The sequence below is a fragment of the Myripristis murdjan genome, chromosome 14 (genome assembly GCF_902150065.1).
Source record: "Myripristis murdjan chromosome 14, fMyrMur1.1, whole genome shotgun sequence".
NCBI lineage: Eukaryota > Metazoa > Chordata > Actinopteri > Holocentriformes > Holocentridae > Myripristis > Myripristis murdjan.
In genome coordinates this window covers 8,589,895-8,606,480 of record NC_043993.1, presented here as the reverse complement: position 1 = coordinate 8,606,480, position 16,586 = coordinate 8,589,895, and the positions used below count along the sequence as shown (strand labels likewise).

General features: G+C 40.1%; 1 protein-coding gene across 1 annotated transcript in view; it reads right to left on the bottom strand.

Annotated features, from left to right (window-relative positions):
* The window catches only part of stk10 (serine/threonine kinase 10), a 53,519-nt gene that overhangs the window by 20,543 nt on the left and 16,390 nt on the right, over nt 1-16,586 (bottom strand). Inside the window, exons 3-5 of the mRNA XM_030068340.1 lie at nt 7,822-7,870; nt 6,473-6,622; nt 1,643-1,715 (exon numbers count right to left, since the gene is read on the bottom strand). Coding sequence (XP_029924200.1) covers nt 1,643-1,715; nt 6,473-6,622; nt 7,822-7,870 — 272 coding nt within the window. The remainder of the gene's footprint in view (nt 1-1,642; nt 1,716-6,472; nt 6,623-7,821; nt 7,871-16,586) is intronic.

Below are 16,586 nucleotides of genomic sequence, written 5' to 3'. Positions count from 1 at the left end.
CATTAATGATGTTTATACTCAGACCAAGATTAAACGTGCACTTGGTCAAAATGCTGAGGGTCAGTTGAGACAAGGAACCTTTAGTCCTCACTTTAACTGCCCATCAGCAACTTTGCATGGTGCCCCTTTAAAGCAGTAGCCAAGGTGTTGTGCAGTGTCACCCTCTGCACAAACACCATTCATGTACATCAACACAATGAACTCATTTATAAAATTGTATGGAATGTCCAGCATGTGATTTTTCTGAGACATGGTTTTGGATAAAATAAAAATGACCATGTGATGCAAGTAATGTTTAAACTATGAATATATTAGAAAATGAAGAGCACATGCTTATTCAAAAGGTATAGTGTGATTTTTAAGTGCAATACTTGTATTGCAGTTTCAGCGTGAAGGCAGCACATGTATGTATATCACAGACAAAAGATTATAGACTGCCAAAAAGTTAAATACAATAATAAGGAAAAGAAAGGATGAACTTTGATGAAGCATTCATGATGTCACCATTCTCCTCAGCTGACTATCTGGGATTACCACATTCTGGAAGCTGCTCATGTGTTTCATTCTTATTTTATGTGCATCTCAAGGCCAATATCAGATAATTAAAAACTTTTTAAGTTTTCACCCTAGAAATGTGTCATAATAATAAGCAGCTAAACATATGTGTTATTGAGCATTAGAAATAACAAGGGGACAGAGCTAATAACTAACTGGAGCAGTAAATGTGCATTTTTACAACATGATTTGTTTCAAAGGTTTATCTAACAACTTGGCAACACAACCATAAATTGACACAGCATATCATAAAGAGAAAGCAGTGCCAATATGGTTTTTAAGTATGTGATGTTGTCTTTAAACTGTAATTGAAAGCATATCTACCTCATCCCTCTGAATGACGGCAGCCAGTGACTAGCTGGTGATGACTGAGAGGCACCGACCCACCCTCATTACTCACCTTCTGCATGTGTCAACACCAAGCACACTTCTCCAATCAGTGTGTTTGCCCACACGTTGCAAAATGGCTCTCATAGCACAGAGCCACAATCTCAGCTCTAAGATTTACTTAAGAAATGTAAAGAAACTAGTGTTTATTCCCTGTTCCATATTGACTTTGGTAATCAGTACATGCAGTGAAAGGTATACACCCAGACAGTCTCTATTCAGCTCTACCCAGTCTTGTGTAGCATAAGGGAAGGATTGAGTTGTCATTGTTGCCGGGAGGGTATTCCTGACTGATAACGGTATTTTAGTCAATCGTTAACTCTGGCCAACCTTACCTCACACACAGAATAGCACTATGAAACAAGGTTCGGAGTAATATCAGTGCAGTGTGGGACTTTATAAATTGTGCACAGGCATTGCAAAGAGAGCTGCACTATTGTGAAAACAATGGAGCATTTAGGTTTTGGGCTGAGCAGACAACTATATGTGTGTGTGTGTGTGTGTGTGTGTGTGTGTGTGTGTGTGTGTGTGTACAAACACATTCAAGTATTATGCAAGGTATCACGAGTAGAAGGAAGTCTGCTCTTACCAAGTGATCATGCCCTGCATGTTTAGCTCACACAAAGCAGTTAGTGAAATCCTTTTTTTTTTTTTTTTTTTTTAACTTGGTGTTCTCAGGCACAGTGTATGTGTGACTCACCAATATGGCGTTCCAATGAAAGAATCTCTTCTTTGTAAGGTTTTGGTGTTTTTCGCCGACACCCCGAAATCAGCTACAGGAAGGAAGTGAAACAACAAAAAGACAGGATAAGAAAGCATAAAGACATTCAGAGGCTGTATTTCTTAGCAAGAGAGGATGATTGATAACCCAGCTTAAACCTCCTATCCTCTCTTTTTTTCCCCCCCAGGCGGGTGAACAGATATGTTTCTAGCAGTAAAGCTGTCATGACATCATGGCGGACAGAGGTGCAAAGCTGACTACTTGAATTTATAACCGAAGCCCTGTGTCCCAAACAGACAGTCCCCGTTCCCTGTTCATGACCCTGAGCTTACAGGGGTGTTGTTTTGACTTTGGCTGAACATGTTTCTGTCAGAATATGACTTGTGGCACACCCTGGGTTGAGATTAGAGAAGTGTTTGGCCGAGGCTCAAGGATTTTCTCATAAGACAGGAGACTAACTGCTTCAATTACAAACTGGCATGTTCTATTACAGGGACTTCAGTGACTGTCTTGGTTTCACTTGACAATAATCCAAATGCCCTTGAATTGCCAGTCAAACATATCATTTGGACTGCTGCATGTCGAGTCTTTGCAGAACTAAAGACACAAACTAGGATTATGGCACGCACTGTATTTCAGTATTTCAGCTGAGGTTTCAGAGGCTCAAGGAACATACTATAGTAAAACACTTGTGCAACAGTAATGACTTATTCTTAATACAGTATAATGTGACAATAAAATGACTGATTGTGATTCTACAAAGGCCACTTCAAGGATCCTCTAGAGAATCATGATCATTCCATGCAAAGCAAACCTTTTAGCTCAAACAGCACTTTTTGGAAAAATGGCAAATAGGAAGCCAGACGGAACAATTAATCAAAATATTATGGGAATTGCAATATGGCCAAGTGCAATATCCAAATTACAGGGGCTGCAGTTCTGATAAAATATGTTACAAAACCTTGTTTCAAATAATGTATCATAGTGCTACAAAGACGCCCTGGCCAGCAAACTGTATTTTCCAGATGGAGGAAAACATGTTAGTTTGGTATAGACTCCATCAAAGATCACACCATCATCATTTTTATAGCTTTTCCAATCAAAATAAAGACAAATAGAATACAAAAATGATCATTCCTACCGAAATGAGAATCATATCGTAATCACAGTATCTATAAAATTAATCACAATAAACATTTTTAACCGTATTGTCAAGCCCTAATAGGCAGCATTCCTAGCACAGTGAATCATTTTGAATTCCAAGGCCAAACAAATATTTTAGTATTTCCTGGCAAAAAGGGGCTCCTATTGTAATCAGTGAAACAATACCAGGGCATTTCTCAGGCCGAGCCGTTCCTCAGCACTACCTAAAGCATTTGTCCTGCACATCAATGCTTCCATCCCAGGTTTAAGCACCAAGGGTATGCTTCTCAAGAGGCACTGCCATAATCAAAAGCAGTACATTTCAAATACACCTGAGGGCTCTTATGACGCACCACAACATCACGTAACAATCAGCAGACAAGAATAGACCCTCTAGAGTAAAAAAAGCTAACAGGTTTCTGACTGCATTCAGAACATAAGCACAGAGGACTTTGACACATATTACATCAATTTTCTGAGAATAGGAGTGTTGTCTCAGAACACAGTGGAAACACCAAGACTGAGGATTGTGGTGTCTTGTCTGAGGTTTTTTAGACACATATACAGCAGCACTGATTTTGACACGCATCATTGGATTTAGTCTAGTCTCAGTTCTAGTCATGTTTTAGTAATTTTATCTTTATTAAGTCAAGTTACTGTTAGATCAACTAAATCTATGATTCTATTAGTCTACTTATTTTTTTATTATTATTATTTAATTTAGCCATAATTCCCTGTATTTATAAACATAACAATGTACTGCTGTCTTATATTACACATGATACTCTCAACTCTACCCTTGAGCAATCTTAGATTTGTGAAGAGATGAGCTCGAATTTGAGGACCTGTTATTCTACTGTTCTGTGCAAAAGGTAATCACTGGGAAAGCCAATGTGGTCAACCAGACGGTTGCGATTTATGCTACTTAAACTTTTATTCATTATGCATGAATATGTTTGGACTGAGATAGTAGAGAAAACAAACTGGATTCAGTGACTGGATTTTTTTGGCCTTGCTGGTAATTTGGGGCATATGTCAGTCAGTCTGATGGTAGGTCTGTCTGTCAGCAGTTGACAAATATTTTAGTTGCAGTTTTCGCTGACTAAATTCACACAGATGTACAGGTAGAAAGAGCTTTTTTTTTTTTTTTTTTTTTTTTTTTTTTAAATTGGTCATAGGAGTAGACTGAACTGATCCCATCCTTTGTGAATATAAAAACAGGGTGTTCAGATTCAGTTAATTGCTGCCTTGTTTGCATTAATATGTAGTTTGACATCTCAGGAGGCTCTAAACGAGCAAGTGTCATGACGTAGTGAGTTAAGAGAGGCAACTCCCAGTGATTATATCTAGTTGTGGTGTTTTGAAAGAAGTATGGGAGGCATTGGGAAAGGCCTTTAACGAGCATTCAGATTCAATGAGGGAGTGCCTGGGAAAATGCGTAAATGAAAATTCAATTAGAGTTAAAAATAAAGATATGTAATAAAAATACATAAGCATAGCTAAACCAAATATCTCTTGTGGGGCCATAAACATGTTGAATTCAATTAAAATAAATTGACTTAGACTTGAAAGAATACTGTTTTCATTGTACAGCACAATCAGTTTAATCTTCATCCCTGAAGGCCCAAGAAAACAGCGTAGCAGTGAGATACTTCTTTTTCCCCTCTACCTCTATGACAGTTTGATAAAGCATCTATAACAATCAGACACAGTGTTGGCTTGTCAGGCAAGCTATGCTTTAACAGGAATCATACTGACCATTTGGCTGGGTACAAACCTACAGCTCGACAATGTCAGGAATGCTGAAGAATCATCAGACAGTCCATAAATTAGAATATGAAAGGAGAAAACTTCTCAGAATGCAGCTTTCCCACACAATGCTCTCTTATGATCCTCCTGCAGAGCCTCAAGAGGGGCACAGGACCCCTGTACGTGCATGAGTTTGTGTGTGTGTGTGTGTGTGTGTGTGTGTGTGTGTGTGTATGTTTATGTGTGTGTGTGTGTCTGTGTGTCAACATTCATGCAAGACAAAGAGACAACAGAGCCACTTTCCAAAGATAACTTACAAAGTGCACTGAGAATGTGATGTTTATCCAAGTATTAGTAATACAAGCGCCATTCTGGTGATGGACTTGTCTTGTTCAGTGAAATGTAATAGGGTACAAGAATACGGAGAGTTTATTCTAACAGATCATTGTACACAACCTTGCCTCTCAGAAATTTAGTCCAAATGATAACCCTCATGTCTGGTAATTCTGTTAATTCTACAATGACCTAAATAATAATCTTTGCTTTACAAGTTATGAGGTTAAATACAAACGAGTGAGTAAACACTTATGATATCAATGGTATTTTTTCTGTAAATACTACATTCTAATGCAAGCTGCAACAGTCACACTTTTTAGAAAAGCATGGTACGCATTTAGATCATGTAAGATTTATGTTACTGTGGCTCGAAATGGTGCGTTTACCCCACACTTAAACCCGGCAGACAATGTATCAAATGCCAAATGTTTATGCCCAGCACTGTCTTCCCAACAACAGAGGGGTCAGAGGTCATCTCACAGCTGAGCCAACGTTCTGGAATGGCATGTGAGCGGAACACGGGGCATCAGGCCAGTGTTCTGGAACATCGACGGGGGAGAATTCCAGTTCTAGTACTCTGCGGAAGACAATGTTTCCTCGGACAGGCTCTTTACCCCCGAGAGGGATGCTTTTAAAGTTCAAGATAACCGTTTTGGACCAGTAGGCGGTGAGGGTTGCTGCGTTAGTGACCATTCACAGAGACACTTTTCTCAGGCAATACAGTTTGTCACCCGAGCTTAAACACATGAAGCTGGCATTAACTTGTAATTTGATACTGCAATATTAACTACATCTTATGATCTGATTATCACTGATCAAGTTAAGGCAACAACATGCAGCTAATTTTAAATTAGCTGCCTCTGCAATGTGCTGTGTAAGCTATGTCTCCTACTTTATATCTACCTGTTTTTAAGTACTATATCTCATATTTTATCCAGGTAACAACGTATCTTACTTAAGTAAAACCTATTCTTTTTTTCTTTTTCTTTTTGGCTACTTTAGTAAAGCAAGTACAACATACACCTAATACAAAATATAAGGTGTTTGCTGTATTATGAAATGTAATTTTTCCCTGGAACATGTCTGATTTCAAAAAACTTTGCACAAAGACTGTAAAGTGCATTAAAGACTGTGTGTGTACCAAATTATCTGAGAGTATCTCGAATTGTCCATCGGATCATCAATGACAAATGGGACCATCCTCTAAATATATTGTATAGCTATGTTTCTTACTATGCCTCTTGATTCAATTTGTGCTATCACTGACAGATCATCACTTGAACACCTCAATGATGAACAATCATTTTCAAAGCCAACTTTGTATATTTACTTGGGGCTGTTAATGTATCTGGCTGGGCTATCTAAATGGAGCATGCTGGTAGCTCTCACAACTTTCAAAAAGGAAAAAGTCAGAAACAAGTTCACTGTATCTTGTGAATAACACTTGAATCACTACACCCTCCTGCAGCAATAGTATTCTACAGAGCCCGCCTGAGGACATAAAAGATATCATGTGGGAGACTGTGTGCACTGGACACCACTTGATTCTTTTTTTTTTTTTTTTTTTTCCTGAAACCTCACCCAGTTTGATGTCCCCATCCAGCATGAGGAGGACGTTGCCAGCCTTGAGGTCTCTGTGGATGATCTTCATGCCGTGGAGGTAGTCCAGAGCCTCCAGCATCTGGCGACAGATCACCTGGATCTGCGGCTCCATCAACCCACGATCCAACTCTAATGGAGGGCAGAGGGGTTCAGGGGGGGACATGAGACACAGAGGGGAAACAGGGGATAGGAGAGTGGAAGAGATCAGGAGGCAGAGAAAAGGTGTGGTAAGAAACAGATGAGAATGGGAGAGTCAGGAACAGAGAGTGAATAGTGACAGGGAAACAAGGATTAAGTATTTAGTTCCTGATAAACTCACAGCTGAAAACCCAAAATGGTAAAATGGTGTTTTCACAGGGCTAGATTACTGTGCACACCTTGCACATTCCCAATTTACTGTGCATACAATCCCAGCTGTAAGAAGTCCTGAGGTCTGAGCCCCCTGAGCAACCAGTGTGTGAACTCCACAAGAACATTACAAGGTAAAACTAGGATGGCTATGTATCAAGCCTCTCAGAGCTCAAGGTAGTGAATCTATGTCAAATTGTGCTTATCTGGGATCATATTGTTGGAGATCATGTTGCTTGATCGGTAATCCTAGATCAGCCAACGCCTCACAAAAGCAAGCCAGTACTACTCTACAGACTTTATTCTACTGCCTCTGTGTTTAGTTAGCTGCAGTGGGGGTACAGACAGTTATATGAGGACGTGGATTACCCAGTAAAAACAGACCAGGGGGATTTCCCACACCGGGGGCGGGGGGGACTCCACTGTGTCGGATTGCTTTGTAGAGATTTCCAAGCAATGCAATGGCTCCAAGAATGTGAAATTAGTAAAACAGCCACACATGATCGGCATCTAAATTTTAAAACAGATCCGGCCAAGGGCTACCACTGTGGTGGAACTGCTTATGAAAATACAGCTATGGGGTCGGTGACTTGCAAATTTTAATACCCGACACAAATGAAATACTAAGACACACCTGTTCTTAGTCAGTGGGAGTGATTGCAGTTTATAACTTCAAGATCAGCTGTTATCCCATTTATGCACTAAATATCCTGCCATATTTTGCTATATAGATTGGATTTAAAACAACAGCATAGCTTGGCACCTTACATCCAGGGGCTGTGATTGTGGTTATGTAACTGAGTAATTTCCTCAGAGCCAGCGCTTAAGGGACAGGATTAGGGTTAGCATAAGTCATGGCACTGCTGCAGGTCTAGAAGGTGACTCATGTCATGATGGGAGGAAAGGTGAAGTGCCTATAAATATAGAGTTAAAAAAAAAGAGAGAGAGAAAGGTAAGTGGTAAAGTAGAGGCAGACCTACCCAACATTGTGGCATCCACAGCGCCTCCAGGGCAGAATTCGATCATGATCTGGGGAATGAAAGGAAGAACAGAAGATGATGTTAGGGTTCACCTAGAGCTGTGAATATATGACAGCTTTACTGTTGGCAAGACAACCCCAACAGGCAGGAGAGATCACCTTCTAAGGAGTCAAATATCATCAGTGCATTTGCACAGCTAATATCTATAAAGTTACGGTGGAGATCATTTACCATTCCTTGATAATTCTGACATACACCCATATTTTGAACGTGTTCAAAGAGAACTATGATATATAAAAGGTGTATTTGATTCTCCAACTTGCATCAGTCAGCACTTGCAGACAGGTTTCAGATCTGAACAGGATACTGCACCCCAGCATCCCCATGTTTACATTGGCCATTTAGAAATCAGCACTCTGATTTAGGAACAACTCACATTACAAGTAACAGTAAAAAGTGCTTAAATTTATGTATCGCAAATATTACACCGAGAGGGTAAAAGGGATAAAATAACAGCAGCAAATCAATAGAACAGGTAAAAAGCGCTGGAAGTCACTGGAAAATCCATTTGTAATCAAAAAACAACAAAAAAACTGAAATGTGAAGTAGAACTTTTTTTTTCCTTCTCTCTTTTTGGCATGGCAGGTCTAAAACCAAGTGCAGGCAGGGGAGGACGGTACAGAAGAGGGAGGCAAGGTTTGTTATGAGAAGATTTTCAGGCTATAGTGAAAGATAACAAGTGACCCTTCCCTTCCGAGTGTGAAAGAGAACATTGCCTCTCAGCAGAAAGTTATGGTGTAATAACCTCTATTAACATTGCCATAAAGTAATTTCAACATGTGAATGTTTTGGACAAATGGAACCTTTCCTCAACCCCAAACATACCCAGCTACGCCTTAACTGTGACTACATCTCCTTCTATTAATATCATAACACTTTCACATCACTTTTGCATGCAAGCTCCTTAGCTTTTTCTTTTCCATAGGTGTGACAGACAGACACAAACTGCAGAGAGCCCTCAATGTGATCCAGATGAATCAGAATAATAGAGTAACATCAACAGATAAACACAGTACAGCAGATTGTGACAAATCATGATTAGATACCAATATTATTCCTACAGGTTACAAGTCCACCAAAAACCTTGGAAGTGCCAATTCTACTTCTGTTCTGCCAAGTGCATTAAACATAAACTACAAACAGCTCAAAACAAATTAGCCACTCAAAATAATTATTACTACAGACACAGGGATACTGGCTCGACTGTGAGGAAAAGAAAAAAAAAATCCATTAGTCTTCATCATGTGGACAAATAAAGTCATTAAGTAACTCAGTCTGACTCTATTAGTAGACTGCAGACCACTAATGTTTAACTGTCATTACCTGGACAGCACTCCCTACTCAGGTCAGTCAAACATGTCTCTAACATCTGTGGTAAAAGTACTACACACACACACACACACACACACACACACACACACACACACACGAAAGTAGAAGGATCCTGTGCAAAGAGCTGGATTCAGATGGAGGTGTATGATTATAAACTGTCAAGTCTGTAACTCCACACTCTTCCTGAGACCCGCTGCCAAATAAATACCAGTCCAGCGGTGAGGTAAAACAGAGGCCGTGTGTGAGAGACAGAGACAGACAGACAGAGAGAGAGAGGGAGAGAGAAAGAGAGGGAGAGAGAGAGAGAGAGAGAGAGAGAGAGACAAAGAGTGGACAGAAAAAGTTGGAGAAAGCACTCCCTAAAAGGTGTCCCGTTGGCCAAGACCAACTTCCAACAATCACCTTTCATTTCCTCTCCTTACATAGTCACTCTCTCTCTCTCTCTCTCTCTCTCTCTCTCTCTCTCTCTCTCTCTCTCTCTCTCCCTCTCACACACACACACACACACACACACACACACACACACACACAGCTTTCAACACATTAGTGTCAGGGAACTTCTAAATATGTCATGCAACTAATTTGGGATCAAACAAAATAAAGAGAAGAACTTCAGATTTCATAATATTCCTGTAGAGAGTAGGACTTGAGTTGAGGTAAATTAACCTCCAAGTGTGTGTATTGTGTGTGTGTGTGTGTCTGTGTGTTTATATGCACTTTATAAACAGTGCATAAATGAATCAGTGTGTGTGACACATCTATGCCTGTGTAATCACTTCTTTAATAACAATGTTTAATAAGTGGCCCTCTGATGCCAAATCACCCAGGGATCAACCTTAAGTGACACGCAGCATACCTGCTATGTGAGCTCATACTTACATAATCATGCACGAACACACACACACACACACACTAATGTGTTACAGAACCATAACAAAAGACTGTCTTCTATCTATCCATTGGCTCCTAGCAGCGGTGACAGCGCTGTCAAAGCATCAACCTGGTATTGAGTGGGGTGCGGAGTTTCAGTGTACACAAAGACGCACAGAAGAATTGTATCCAAGAAACAAAGTGAATAATGGTACACACATTGAGAACACACACACACACACACACATACACATATGCAAGAAAGCATGCATACCTGAACGCATGCACACGCTCAGGTGAAGCCACACACTTTTTTGGAAACCCAAAAGATAAGAGATGACTGTCAGGCTTGGCAATCATCCACAGGTAAAACAATGCTCGCCTATGAGGCTTAGACTGACAAACCCCGAGGTTAGATACATATCCTCTTGCATTCCTAACTATCATGACTGTGTTGAAGACAGTTTCACATCTTATCTCTCTGCTAACATGGCTGAGATCTGACAAAATGTGCATGGGCAGCACGCTATTCTGATTCCAGCTCTTGATGTTTCACTTACTGTATATCTCCTTATCTGATCATGAGGAAAAAAAGAAGCTTGATTACTGACTGATCTCGTCTGCAAGACAAAAACAATGCTTGAAATTAAATTAAAATAAACTGACCCTGATACAGTATTTATTTGCTATTTTTGATTATTCTACTGTGAGATACATAAAGTAGTTGACTGTCCCAGATATTGACATTGTCGCTTCCAAACTACTTTTCTATGCAGTGCCGTGCAAATGGTAGTCAAATAACATTCCTCTTTGAGCGAACATCCCATATTACGTATTTCATTAAACATTTATCAGAAGGAAGTTTAATCACTGGCTGCAATCATTTTCTGTGCAAAATACTTCCCTAATGCCACTCAACACCAATCAAAATCTGCTTCTTGTTTCATTAAACATCTTTCAAAACACTTCAATATAGCACTAACTGACAAATCTAAACTATTTTACACTACAGTACATACCCAAAAGCAACTACTAATATGTATTTGTCAATACAAGGTTTGTGTTTTTATCAGAGTTTCTCCAGCTAGATTTTTTTTTCTTCCGGCTTGAAGGAATTCTTGGAATAATCTGGATGATGTCATTGTTGGGCTGTAGTGACAGATGTGGTCCAACCGGTCGGGCTGCATACAAAGCATACCCACTAAGGGCTGAGCACACGCAGACACAGGCACGGTCGCTTGCTTGCTCACTCTATAGTACATCACATATTTGGAGTTGCCCCATTGCAATTTTTATGGGATGGAAAAAGAGAAATTGAGCAAGCATAGCTATGCATAGCAGTTCCATGCATTAATTCCATTCTTCTTTACATTCTCAAGGGACAAATCTAATCTTTTAAGAGATGCCATTTCACAGAGCTCATTTTCTGCATTCCCAAACTACACCAAGCTGCACTGAGTCTATGTGAAACATCTGAGAAAAAAAAAAAAAAAAGAAGAAGAAAAAAAAGCACAGCCTACAAACGCTAAAAGTTTAAAAATAAACAGGGCAGACCTATTTGGCACTGGGGTGTTACTCCCGTTCACCGCTCTGTGCTCTGACAGTGATTTCCCACCTCATTTTCTCTGAGGTCTACCGAGTGTAAAACACCGCTTGACAGTTCTAACAGAAAGACCTGCTTCAAAACTGCAGTCCTGAAATGACAAAAGAAATGCCACGGCATGTGTCTGAGTCAGACCAAAAGATGTCCAGAGAACGACGCACAGAAGAAGATCCACAGCTTTTGGTGCTTTGAAACTGTGACTAATGCTCACAGAACATGTGTCATTTTGAGAACGTACAGGAGCAGCACCTGCACAGACACAACACCGAGGCTTGCACTAACAACATGGATGTCCTAGCAACCATGACTGGCACCTTCACTTAACAACTGGCTCTATGCAAATAATGGCTAAATATATCACAATGACAACATGAGGTAACTAACTGATGTGGCCTGAGTGTAGAGTAATAGTAACACTATTTTTATTGAAGTTAACAGTCTGATAAAGTAGGTGTGGTTCACAATTTGAAGTAACAGTAAAATCTTATTTTTAGCCCAAGTGTACATGATAAAACTGGAGGCGAGTCAGCTTAGGTAACCCAAGCATCTGTTTGTTGGCTTTGTCAGCTATGTAGCTCAGGAGCCAGGAGGATAATTTGCAAGGCAACCAGTGTTCATGTTAAGATGTGACTCCATGTCACTACAAGTGTACAAGAGTCTCATGTTTGCACTACTTGCATTAGCTCGTATACAAACCAGATGTTTACAAGATAATAACCACATTTACATGCAAACCATGCTCACACTGATTACTGTGTGCTCATAGTTGGAGAAAGCATGGTAACAGGTCAAAACATCTTACACCTTAATCTAAATGGAGCAATGGAGCTCATGTCAACCAGATGATGAGGAGGTGTCACTTTTATACAATCATAACTTACTCACACTACTTTGTTAACTATTGTCTTACTTAGTTACACTTTTGCACTACATTATCACTCTTGTAAACATCTGTTTGCTGACTAGATACTATGACTTGCTGGCCAACAAACTGACATTTATCTAAGTCCAAAATCAGTCAGCTGTCAATCAGTTAACTGTTGTGTTCCAATTGCCAAATTAACCTGCAAAAACCTGGTTTCAGCCAGTGTCATGATACTAAAAAGCTCTCTCTCTACCAACTGAGTTCTCTGTAGGGACTCAGCTGTACAGAGAGTTAAACAGAAAGTAAAAATACAACAAGTGCTTCTAAAGAAGAAGCTGTGATGCACGACTGAGAAAAACAGGAACTGGCATTGTGGGCCTCGGTACACGCATCTGTCTGTCACCATTTCTCTCTGTAAATCTGTCTTCATCCCTGTGTGTTGTTGCTTTGTCTGTTTCTTTGTCTCTAACAACACCGAGCAACACTCCTTTACAGCGAGAGCTCAAGGCTCACTTCCTTCCTTGTCAAAGAACAACTCTCAGGAGGAGTTATACTCAGACTCAGGGTACAAATTATACACATAATTACACATAAGACACTCAAGCACAGACTTACACATAAGCACCCACTCACATGATGATACACTGTTGAATGTCAGTGGCACCTTCCTGCTACTGAACTTATAGGGCTTAGGATGCAACCTGTTTCCTCCCCATGATTGCAGTGTACTTACCAGGTAAAAATCAAACGACTTCAGGTCTCATCTAGAAACATGTCTACTGTGGTGGTCCAAATATTTTGCCCAATTTTGTGTTGATCATGAGGGGGAAACCCAGTGCAGAGCTTTTTATCATAACAGATTTTAAGAGGACTCAGCGTTTGCTTATGCAGAAACAGCCAGAAGCAAAACATGTGTCAAGGCAGCAGCCAGCTTTCTTCACCAGTATGGAATGTATGGATAATTTCATGAAAAATATGTATGTATATTTAAAAGCCAAGACAAAAACCAAACCAGGAAATCATGTCTGCGTTCATGCACGCAGATGTTCCCTACAGTGTAAACTATGTTAAACTGGACTAATTTCAGTAAATTTTACTCATCTTAACACCTCATTCTGTGAGATGAATTGATGTCACACTGCAGTAACCCACAGGCAATACTAACCCCTACTATACCATCGCACAGAATGACTACAATAAACATCTCCAGCAAATTGGACAGGGTTGTTAATCGATATCAGTAACTCAGTGATTTCTGGCTTTCAAAATTGACTTTCTGGCCCATACAGTGTTTCAGAACAAGAACTCACCACACTGTAGAATTTCAACACACTTTCAAATCTCCTGTCTCCCATGTCTTCCCTATACACTTTTAGCAGCTCTAATGGTTACTTCTTTTCTGTTGGATCAGTCTTTGTGCTACGTAGCTATTGAGTCATTCAGATAATTTGTGTATCTATGTTGAAAATGTAACTTACTTACATATGTCAATACACAACCCACCATATCTCAAGTTCTATTAATGCTGCTGCAGCTATTATGCAAATTCGCATGATATGATATCTTACTCTTTTTGAACAACCCGGTAGGCAAAACTGTCTATAAATCTCAGAATTTTTTTGGCTACTTTTTGTATGTGTCTGTCTGTCTGCACGCAGACTTCAGCATTTTCTCTGTCTCTGTTCGTTCTTCTCAGTGTGCTAATGTCAGCGGTGTCGTCCCTATGTTAAAGGCCCCCTTTTTCTCACGCAGTGGGGCTGGCTGCCTCGCTGGCCTCAAGACCAGATTGTCCCTTAAGAGGAACAAACAGCCCTTCTCTATCTCACTCTCTCCTTCTCTACAGCTCTCTCTCTCTCTCTGGAAAGCATAATGGGTGGGTGGGCACTGGAATGCACCATGCCACCCCTGCCTGGTCCACCCAACCCAAAGTTACTGAGGCCTGGTCACTAACCAAGAGACTAATTCTCCATATTCTAAAGCCCGGCGCACACACAGCATCGAGGTGCTATACTTACTGTACATACTTGTACACTTTCTCATGTGGCATATTGTGTTTACACAGAGGGTTTTAGAATCTGATGCCCATTACACCCAGCTGTACTTTCAGAAAATGTTGTAAAAATATCATTTGTGGTTATATGTCTATACTATCCCAGAGAGTGGTTGTACGTGTGGCTGTTCTTAAAATATAGTCAGAATGCCAGATGGAAGTAAGACTCTGGATGTGAGACTGTACTATAGCATTATCTTCAGTAGTATCTTCTGAACACAAGGGATATATTTAAAGATCTGGAAGTGAGATGATTGAGTGAAAGCTCAGACTCTAAAGACTCACTCACAGGGTTTGTACCTTTGACTAAACACCACAAGCTGCCACACTCTCACAAAGTCCAGGGTTGAATGAGGAGCGACGTTTACCCTCCATGCTCAGGAATTCCAGCTATGACCAGAGCACCCTTGACTAGTGTGTGTGTGTGTGTGTGTGTGTGCATATATCCAAAAATCTTAAGTGTTCAAAAGGAATTGAGTAGCTCTTACTTTCATAGAATTCTTGCCTGTAAAATGTCTACTGCTTATGCTTAAAATTGAGAGCATAAGGATCAGAGCTTTCACCAGGCAGTCACTCTGCATCTTGGAGTGAGAAAATGTTCAATTTTTAAACACAGTGGGAGCATCCAAAAAGTTCCCATATAACCAAGGTAATGAATTTGGTGAGTCTCGACTTTCAGTGCCTACTTTGACCATTCAGCGTCACCTTGTTCTCACTTCTGTCCTTGTCGTCTGCCTTAAAACTGCTCCCCATCTCCCTCAACAGACTCAAAGCTCACTGGGAATAGAGTACGACACATTTTCAAATATATGTACACAAGGTGAATGGATCCAAATTCCTTCAAAGTTTATAATAACACTGCTGGTGCTAAAGGAGCAAGGGATGGGGAAAAACGACTATCTTTAGTCTTTAAGCAGCCTTGTAATTCCTGAGATATTTAGGGTCATGGCCCTGCATGAGGTCACTAATATTTGCCTTGGCCAGAGGCACAGGGAGATTATAGAGTGAGTTGGAAAGCTTATGGCTGATTTAATGAGAGAGTAAATTAACTTTGAGGCGAACTGTAGCGTAGAAAACACCGAATTGAAATTGATCGTCCATTTCACAGTAACCTCAGTTTGAACATCAGGTCACCGCTGATTCATTATGTCACACACGGGATGCTCCATCATTCCATTAGAGCGATTCACCATTGCTTATTTTTAGTTTTGAACACAGATTTATCATATGTAGAAGAGAAGAAATGAAGCAATAAAACAACTGGGTAGTCACAGACAGACTAAAATGTAACATCCCATACATCCGCCTGAACCTAGACGTCAAAGTCAAGTCATGGATTCATTTCCCCGCTGCGGGTACTGTTTTTGTTTCCTGGCTTTATCCTGAATGGTGGCAAAGGTAACGTAACACAGAGAAAAGCCCACAATCAGACACAGGATAACAATACATCTCATACGGGATGCACAGTAGCAATTTAGACGGCAGATAAGGTCTCTTTGGTACTGTCTGCACCACTCTAACACAGTAATTCCACCCAGACGGTACTGTTCTTGTTCAGTTTATGTCCATTTAAATACATTTCTGAGCGTAGGACAAGTACTCCAAACTATTACAACACAAAAAAACATTCTGACTGGCTGTAACTAGGAATGCAGTAGTGAAGGAACCAAGCTAAACAAGGTAAACTGTGGTAAATGTTATGGTAAGTAGTATCAAACTAATCTCAGAAACATAAAAAAAAGAAGCTGATGCATTTTGGAAAGGACAACATGTATACACCCATGGCGCCCTGGGCATATACAGGCTTATACGATTTCACTCATTCTGGATGAAATCCTGGAAATATATGGAATAACAACTCCAGAAACATCATTTAAATCATCTCAATCTTGGCTAAAATCTTAAAAGTCTTCCTAGTTGGCTACTGTATTTTCTATAAAGAGTTCAGAATAGTTGTTAGCCAAACTTTATCCAAGTAATTTGGA